At 39.3% G+C, this 8,983-nt stretch overlaps 1 protein-coding gene, 1 long non-coding RNA gene and 6 other non-coding genes across 8 annotated transcripts; all 8 read left to right on the top strand.

Moving 5' to 3' along the window:
• Nucleotides 1–1,382: 1,382 nt before the first annotated feature.
• LOC113168121 lies at nt 1,383–4,346 on the top strand. The gene is made up of 9 exons (XR_003299340.1): nt 1,383–1,437; nt 2,037–2,094; nt 2,311–2,436; nt 2,639–2,709; nt 2,914–2,972; nt 3,181–3,243; nt 3,530–3,598; nt 3,804–3,874; nt 4,079–4,346. It is a non-coding gene; the product is annotated as an uncharacterized LOC113168121 (long non-coding RNA).
• LOC113168757 lies at nt 2,138–2,230 on the top strand. Its single transcript, XR_003299518.1, has one exon. It is a non-coding gene; the product is annotated as a small nucleolar RNA SNORD14 (small nucleolar RNA).
• Nucleotides 2,476–2,568, top strand: LOC113168758. Its single transcript, XR_003299519.1, has one exon. It is a non-coding gene; the product is annotated as a small nucleolar RNA SNORD14 (small nucleolar RNA).
• LOC113168760 lies at nt 2,748–2,840 on the top strand. Its single transcript, XR_003299521.1, has one exon. It is a non-coding gene; the product is annotated as a small nucleolar RNA SNORD14 (small nucleolar RNA).
• On the top strand, nt 3,021–3,113 carry LOC113168756. Its single transcript, XR_003299517.1, has one exon. It is a non-coding gene; the product is annotated as a small nucleolar RNA SNORD14 (small nucleolar RNA).
• On the top strand, nt 3,641–3,733 carry LOC113168759. Its single transcript, XR_003299520.1, has one exon. It is a non-coding gene; the product is annotated as a small nucleolar RNA SNORD14 (small nucleolar RNA).
• On the top strand, nt 3,913–4,005 carry LOC113168762. The gene has a single exon (XR_003299522.1). It is a non-coding gene; the product is annotated as a small nucleolar RNA SNORD14 (small nucleolar RNA).
• A 429-nt stretch (nt 4,347–4,775) lies between the features above and the next one.
• On the top strand, nt 4,776–8,763 carry LOC113168112 (RING finger protein 175-like). Its single transcript, XM_026369118.1, has 9 exons — nt 4,776–4,796; nt 5,143–5,180; nt 5,331–5,472; nt 5,660–5,814; nt 5,959–6,066; nt 6,409–6,529; nt 6,694–6,827; nt 7,128–7,229; nt 7,686–8,763. Exons 1-9 carry the CDS (start codon nt 4,776–4,778, stop codon nt 7,804–7,806), a joined length of 942 nt encoding a protein of 313 aa, XP_026224903.1. The 3' UTR covers nt 7,807–8,763.
• Nucleotides 8,764–8,983: the final 220 nt, after the last annotated feature.

Genomic DNA, 8,983 nt, shown 5'->3' with positions numbered 1-8,983 from the left:
CTCTCTCTCACCTCTGATCTCACTTGTATCAACTCAAAATAATATCCGTCTTTAAATTACTGTGACCTTTTTCTAGTTTGCTTTTTCTGTGACATATGATGCAGCTTTCACAAACTAAAACAACAAAACTGTTAAATTAATAATTATTAATTGTTAATATTATATTATACTGTATAAAAATACTTATTATACGATTATGTATAATTTATAATGCTATTTGAATGATAACATAATTTCATATGTTATCATATCAAAGTTTATCACTTTGTAAAGTGATTAACAGACAAACTGTTATTTAAAAATATTTTATGTCATAATATATGTAATATTCTAAAATGTCATTGCATAAATGAAGCATATACTCATATTGTACAATTTTCACTACATATATTAAAATATATATAATAATCTATGAGTTAGTGCCATTAAAGTACCAATAATATTTATATTGTTTAAGTACTGTCTACTTAAGTGGATCAATGTTAACCATTATTATCAATACATAATGATCACTAAGATTCTAAATTAATATCATATGTACTTATATCATGAAATATGCAGAAGAAAAAAAATATTGAAGAAATCATTTTCAATTAAATTTTATTTGTATAGCGTCAAATCACAACAGCAGTCATCTCAAGACACTTTACACTGTTTAAGGTTTAAGACCTTAAATATAACTGTATACAGACTTATACCAACATCCCATTTGAGCAACAACAACAACAAGCAGCAAGAACATTGGGCGTGTCGGTAGGACCAGTAAATGCACTCTATTTCTAATGATCTAATTATATCTAATTATCTATCTGCATATTATATGGTATATATATGTTGTTTTTGTCGCCTGCTGTTCTTTTCTCTCTTCTCTTTCCACTCACCCCAACCGGTCGAGGCAGATGGCCGCCCACTATGAGCCTGGTTCTGCTGGAGGTTTCTTCCTCTAAAGGGAGTTTTTCCTCTCCACTGTTGCCTAAAGTTTGCTCAAATGGGATTGTTGGGTTTTCTCCATCATTTATTTTGTATAATTATTCTCTGTAAGGTCTTAAACCTTAAACACCGTAAAGTGCCTTGAGATGACTTCTGTTGTGAATTGGCGCTATACAAATAAAACTCAATTGAATTGGATATTAATTATCTGATTATTAGACTTATAAAACTACAGAGATACTATATGAAGAAACTGTGACATACACCTGTACTTCATTGTGTGTGTATAAATAGTATTTATTTGTATTAATTTGGAGGTTTACTAGAGACAATTTATATAACAGTAGCTGACCGTATGACGGGGTTCACCCTCCGGTCCAGCAGGCGGCAGCACCGCCTCATCAACCGGTTCACCGGCTTCATGACGACATAAAAACACGTGTTTGACGCGGCTCCGTTCATTTTTCTGTGAGGAGGCTGGAGTCGACGTCAGGAGGTAAATATCAGGTAAATATGTTCAATCTGAGCTCTTAATCCACAAATAAGATGTTTTTCTTGTTCACCGCCGCGTGTGGATCCATCAGCAGGAGACATGTATCTTAGATGATGAGTTTATTTGATGGATGGTTAAAGATTTGACTTCAGTGTCCTCACGTTGCAGTGAGCAGATGTGTCTGCACATGAGTTTATTTAATCTTTAACAGACACTGTTGTGATGATTAAAGGCAGCAATTTAGAAAGTTGTGCAATAAATTGCTGCAACTGTGGTAGTGAAGTGGTAAAACTGCAGGATTAGGATTTATTGTTAAAACGATTGATTTTAAACTACAAATGTGTTTAAAGGGACTTGAAAAGAAACCTACAAGTGTCCAGCAGCTCAACACGTGGTCATCACAGGATAACTTTACACTTCTCCATCAGAGAAGAGGGAAAAATAAATAAAATGTTTTAATGACCTTTAACAGTAACTGTAGAAAGTATTTGGATTGTTAATTTATACTGTTCCCAAGTGTATAATATTTATATATAAAGTATAAATGTGTAATGTTTTTTTTTCTCTATATAATATAAGACATTAAGCCTTTTTCTTTCTTTCACGTTCTTAGGACTGCGAGCTGAGGACCTCGGCGTCGTCTTTGACTTGAGCGTCACAGTATAGACGAGGTAAAATGAAGGAATATTCTTCTTACAGTTACAGATTAAATTAGCGCTGTGATGATGCTTTTTCCTGCCATTCGTAGTTTCCACCAGAGGTCTAAAGACCAAAGATGGCTCAAACCTTCCTTGGATGTCTGAGCGTTTTCCCTTTTGGAAACGGCTCCTGCTTCATTTTCAGTATAAGAGATGTAACCGATGTCTTTCTAACTCTGATTCCTACAGATCACCACAGAATGAGCTTCAGGGACACCGTAGAGAAGCGGCTCAGCTGCTCCTCAGTGGATGATTCGACTAATTCCTTCAAAGCCAGAAGGAGAAATGCGTCAACTTGACTCAACCTGACAACAGGTGGGCTTCAGTTTCATCTGCGTACTCTGCTGCTGCTGTTCGCTGTGATGATGCTTTTTCCTGCCATTCGTAGTTTCCACCAGAGGTCTAAAGACCAAAGATGGCTCAAACCTTCCTTGGATGTCTGAGCGAATTAATTGAAGTGACTATCATATGGTGGTTCTCGTGCTTCTCAACTAACTCTTGATTATGTCTCTTGTAGGGTGACGGTCTGGACTGAGTGCTTTCATAATCTGTCCAGTCAAAGGAATCATTCGATGGAGGTTAAACCAGGTACGGATTTCCCTCTTTGCACATTAGATTTAAATAGTTCGCTGTGATGATGCTTTTTCCTGCCATTCGTAGTTTCCACCAGAGGTTTAAACACCAAAGACGGTCCAAACCTTCCTTGGATGTCTGAGCGAACAATGACAGTAGAACTCCTCTTGTAACGTCTGTCTGCTTTTAAAATTAACTCCCCTTATCTCTCATTTTCAGGGTGAAGGCCTTGGCGATGGCGCCGTCGTTAAAACTAAACTGTCGACAGCATTGAGCAGGTATGTGGACCTCACGTGTATTATAGAATTGAATTGAGAGGCTGATTGTCGCTGTGATGATGCTTTTTCCTGCCATTCGTAGTTTCCACCAGAGGTCTAAAGACCAAAGATGGCTCAAACCTTCCTTGGATGTCTGAGCGATTTAAGACGAATGAATTAACTTCAGTCTCTTTTTTATAACTGTAATTAACAAATGTCCTATTCTCAGTTTCAGGCTGTAAAAAGATGACTTCTGTTGGAGGTGTTTTCATCATGCTGACATCGGGACAAGGTGCGATTCTCATCTATGAAACCATAAGTCTGTTTGTAATTTGTGGTCTGCTAACTTGCTCTGACAATTTAAATGCACACTGCAGGAGTGTTAATATCCAGTTAAGATGCATGTATGAGATTTTAGGTGTTGATAAAACATCCAATATCTAAATTAAATGGGGCCCCAACATGATTATTGTGCAATATATTTGTCAGAACATGACCAATATTAGGTTTTAATTAGAGTTAAGTAGTGACAATGTGTTGTTATCTGCATCTAATTTGTCATTTAATGTCACTTTCAGGCTGAAACTCTGGTGGCAGTGATTTGATGTCAAGTCAGGAGGTCGGTCATGAAGCGTCCACAGTACTTGGTATGTTTTCACATGTTCAAATGATCTGCGTTTGAGAACAGTTCGCCGTGATGATGCTTTTTCCTGCCATTCGTAGTTTCCACCAGAGGTCTAAAGACCAAAGATGGCTCAAACCTTCCTTGGATGTCTGAGCGAATTAATTGAAGTGACTATCATATGGTGGTTCTCGTGCTTCTCAACTAACTCTTGATTATGTCTCTTGTAGGGTGACGGTCTGGACTGAGTGCTTTCATAACCTGTTCAGTCAAAGGAATCATCTGACTGAGGTTAAACCAGGTACGGATTTCCCTCTTTGCACATTAGATTTAAACAGTTCGCTGTGATGATGCTTTTTCCTGCCATTCGTAGTTTCCACCAGAGGTTTAAACACCAAAGATGGTCCAAACCTTCCTTGGATGTCTGAGCGAAATCTGTTCTGGTTGTAATCGTTCAGTGCGATGGCCTGGTCTGTTGACGTGTATTTATTTATTGTCTCAACAGGACCGTAAGTGAGGACCTGCTGCCCTGCATCACTTGGTTCTTACTGCCAGTAGAGAAGCAAGAGTGGGGTTCAAATCCCGGCTGTGGCCTCCAGTAGGGTTCCGTAGCCAAGACCTCCTTACACTCACCCTGCCTTGTACCTCATAACTCACTTGTAAGTCGCTTTGGATAAAAGCGTCTGCAAATGACTAAATGTCAGAATGGAGCGTGTAACATGAAATGAATTTTTATTGAACTGTATAATGAAATAAAGATGTTAATGTGAAAATTCTTGTCTGATCTATATTTCTTGTTGTTTTTTATATCATATCACATCTTATTTCCTAATTAACACTGTACTATGTACATGTGTGCATATGACAAACTATCTCATCTTATCCTAATACAGTAGGACAGAAATAAATGATTTGGCTTTGGGTGTCAACACCACCTTACAGAAAAAACATCAGATATTTAATATATTATGACACCCACAGACACAGGTATTGCTGTAAATAATTTTGATAAGTTAGTAATTTACAGGACTTTGATTATTTTGTTCGCGCTCGTCCCGTACAGTATTTACTCGTAGTGGTAATTGACCCTCTCGGCTTCCATACCGGCCGTGTTCAGAGAGCAGTAGGTGCGGTGCTAACCTGCTAGCTTAGCCTAGCTGTTTGCCGGCTTCCTTTCATCGGGAGAGGATAAAAACCACACAATGGCGGGCGTACATCCCCAGGTATGTAAACGCCACCTAATAAACCAACTGTCCACGCATTAATGGTAGCTAATTTTAACGTCAGTGAATAAAAGCGGGTAGCTATAGTTAGCATATCGTTAGCTTAGAAGCTGCTGTGGTTTAACAGCTGTGCAGAAACTGTCAATACTCAGCTGCTGCTTCGACGTGGCAATGCAGAAGCTTTCCTTTACACATTAAACACCCTTTTCCTAACTAAACGTGGTGTCTGGCTGTGTTTTTATTTTGCCATCGTGTGTAGCACGTTGTGTTAACCTATTTAAATCAGCCCAGTGAGACCCACTAATAGACCCAGCTGCTATTTCTGTGTGTGACCCTCTTATTACAGGACGACCTGCTGAAAATGACTCACAGGGAAAACTGGAAGTGAGTACTGCCTGCTTCTCTTAAATCAAACAAGTTCTAATTGTAAACACTGGACACTAAAATTAAAAGCTGCATTCCTCCTTTATTTATCATTTCTCTCTGGCTCCCCTTTTTGTTTCCCACCTCTCTCCTCCACCCTCTTTATGGCAGGGTGCAGCATGAGCGTCTGCATGTGAAGCACAGGGGCCATGAGGCCATGCATGCAGAGATGGTGCTCATCCTCATCGCCACGCTGGTGGTGGCTCAGATAGTCCTGGTGCAGTGGAAGCAGCGGCACCACCGGTCCTACAATGTGAGTCACAGTACACTCGTTGATCACAGTGTTTTTCTTAAAAATGAAACGTCTTTAAGCTCTTTGCATTCACCTAAACTGAAGTGTCTAATGGGATGAATCTGCAACGACTATTGTTCATGGAATAGTGACTAATAATAAGTATAGAGTCTAAATAATGCAATGTTCTGTTCATCTGCCTCCTCAGCTGGTTACACTGGTGCAGATGTGGGTCGTCCCTCTTTATTTCACCATCAAACTCTACTGGTGGAGGTTCTTGTCCATGTGGGGCATGTTCTCCGTCATCACCAGCTACATCATCTTCAGAGCCACTCGCAAGCCTCTGTCCTGCAGGACGCCGAGGTAAGAGCAAGGGGTGGTTGACAGTGAATGTGTAATCTGCAGCTGAAATGTGAATTAATCTGCATAATAATGAAGAATATGATGTGCAGATTGTCAGTTGCAGCCTCTGCTCTCTCTAATGTGCTGCATGCTTTCGTTTTTCAGGATGGTCTACAAGTGGTTCCTGCTGATCTACAAGCTGAGTTATGCGGTGGGCGTCCTGGGCTACTTGGCCATCATGTTCACCATGTTCGGCTTCAACGTCTTCTTCAGGTCAGTTGCAGCCGATTGTGATTGATAATGATTTTAAACGTCAGGGAGTTGAGGACACGACCTAATGTTTGACTTTACCCTATAATTGCCACACTACATTAAGTGTAACACTAGATGGCGCCAATTAGTAATGAATTTATTGCACTACAGTCGTCAGTGGTCTGCCCCCCTAGGAAAAACCTGACTATAAAGCTTGGATACATAATGGCTTTTTCAGATGCTCAGTGGAAGTTACTTGTCTCAATTAAATGTCTCAGTTCAGTTAGGCACAGTTTATATTAGATTTATTGGTTAGATATTGATTATTTCTGCTCACTGTGAGACAACTGTTTTATTGTTTAGGATCAAGGCAGAGGACTCTATGGACGTTGGCGTTATCATGCTGTTTTACGGGCTTTACTACGGTGTCATGGGCAGAGACTTTGCAGAAATCTGTTCTGACTACATGGCTTCTACAATTGGAGTAGGTTGATTTGAATTTAAATTTAAAAATGGATTCTTCCGCATGTCACATAATACGTCAGTATGAATGATAATTTTTAAGTTTTTCTATGTTAAAATCCTGTGACTGTAACTCTCATTGAATTAGATAAATGTGTACATGTCCATATATGTGTGTGTTTCCAGTACTACAACAAAGGGGGCATGCCCAGCAGGAGCCTGACCAATGACATCTGTGCAGTGTGCGGTCAGAAGATCCTGGTGGACGTGGAGGAGGAAGGTTTTATAGAAGACACCTACCAGCTCTCCTGTGGGCACATGTATCCTACAGAGTGGTTCCTGCATTCTCGTTTATTTAGAGACAAAAAAAGCTATTGAATGTCAACTGTGCCTTTAACAAGTGTTAATCTAATTAAACCTTCTTACACTGTGGGATAATGTAAAAACTGAACGGTACAGTTCAAAATACAGAGAAATGTATTATTTTGCACAATATTTTCTGTTATTATGTTGTTAAATAAACTGCAGTAGCCTGTGATACAGGGACAAGTCATCTGTGACTGTATAATATTATAAACAAAGAGGATTTTCAGCCTTTCTGACCTTAACCCCTGCTCCAGATTCCACGAGTTCTGCATCCGAGGCTGGTGCATCGTGGGTAAGAAGCAGACGTGTCCGTACTGCAATGAGAAGGTTGACTTGAAGAGGATGATGAACAACCCGTATCCTTCAGTTGTTTCTGTTTGATGGGGAACTGTGATGCTAGACTCATCATGATGTTTTGAGAGTCTCAGAGGGTTTTGGTTTCGATCAGTGACATTTTCTGGCCCAGTTGAAACATGCATTCAGTCCAGAGAAATCTTCGTGATTGTGCTGCTGTATCAGCCACTCCACTATGGTTGAGTAACCAGAACCAGTGTTTGGGAAAAGAAGAGTTACTCTGTATTTATTTTATTATGCCTCATTTCTCCAGGCCACTAGCAAGCGTAATTCTAGTGAGACGTTCTTGGCATCTTTGTCAAAAGTCTTCCAGACAGTGAAATACGTCTCCACGTCCATTCTACGTTTAGCTTTTTGGCTAATAGCCAAAGGGAGCGTGCACATTACTGAAAAAAGTTATAATATTAAATTAACACCCATGTCTGATTACTCTCCTTAATTTCCATATCTCTTAATAGGTGGGAGAAGACACATGTCCTTTACGGGCAGCTGCTTGACTGGCTCAGATACCTGGTTGCCTGGCAACCCATCATCATTGGTATTGTTCATGGGATTAACTTCTCATTGGGCCTTGAATAAAGCCCTGGTGGACACCGCTGTGAGTACATATGGACTTGTGCAAGTGCAAAACTGTGACGGTCAGTGCAAGGAGCAGATTCAGGCTGCTTTGGAGTCTTGTGTTTCTTCTGCACACATTATTTCACTGAACACATGCACAGTTCCCTGCAGAGCAGATGGTCCTGCTCTGTGTAAGAACGACTCAGATCTCAAAACTGCTGCCAACTTGAACAAACTTTATTTAAGCACGACCCAGTATTCAACCATTTCAAGGATAGACGTCTAGTGTGGGACGTCTGACAATGCTGTCTTACATGTTGTTTTATGGTTTTTGTTGCTTTGTACTGTAAAAAAAATCCAGTGTTTCTTAGCAGTTTTACTGAATGTTTGCACACTCCTCGGTTCTGTTGACACCACTAACACATATCTCTGCAAAAACCAACTTGATCTACATTTGGAAGGCTGCAGCATTTTGCACACTGTTTTATGATTATTTTCGAAGTCATACACAACACCTGTTTACAAATTATGTAACTTTATTACAAAAGTTTTATTTGAAATGTCTGTTGCAGTACAGTTTAATTTGTGTGAAGCTGAAGTTGATGATTAATGGTCAATGTAGCAATTGAAGCTGGTTTGCCACTAGTATTTGTGTTTATGAATGAGGTTTGTGGATTTCTCGTTGCTGCTGATTCTTGTGTAAAAGAGAGTAGCACATTTCTTTATCAATTCAATATTATGTTTTTAAACAGGGGGAAAAGATCAGAGAAGGGATCAACAGCTCTGTTCTCTGAGCTTTGTCCTTTTCACACCCTCCAAACGTTCAGTGTTGAAAAGTCAACTGTCAGGAAACCAGCGTATTATGTCCAAACCAAACTGATGTAGCTGTATTACAAGTGTGCTACTGATATTAACTTTGTATTTAATAAATATTCCTAAAACTCATCAGAGTGGTCGGTAATAAGAAGTTGATACACACATGGGATGATCGCACACACACAGTTCAAATATTAATAATGTAATATAATGCAAGTAATACATAAAAAATAAACAGTTTATTACATACTGTTCATGTTGTATTAGATCAAACATATTCAAACTGTCTTTGTTTACTGAAAACTCACATTAGGTTACAGTGGACTTGACTGGTTTTAATCACTTTCAGATGTGCGAGTCATTGTTTACTGGAAGGAAATAT

The sequence above is a fragment of the Anabas testudineus genome, chromosome 18, assembly GCF_900324465.2.
Source record: "Anabas testudineus chromosome 18, fAnaTes1.2, whole genome shotgun sequence".
NCBI classification, from domain to species: domain Eukaryota; kingdom Metazoa; phylum Chordata; class Actinopteri; order Anabantiformes; family Anabantidae; genus Anabas; species Anabas testudineus.
The sequence above is the reverse complement of the archived record's forward strand: the minus strand, read 5'-3'. Positions and strand labels throughout refer to the sequence as shown.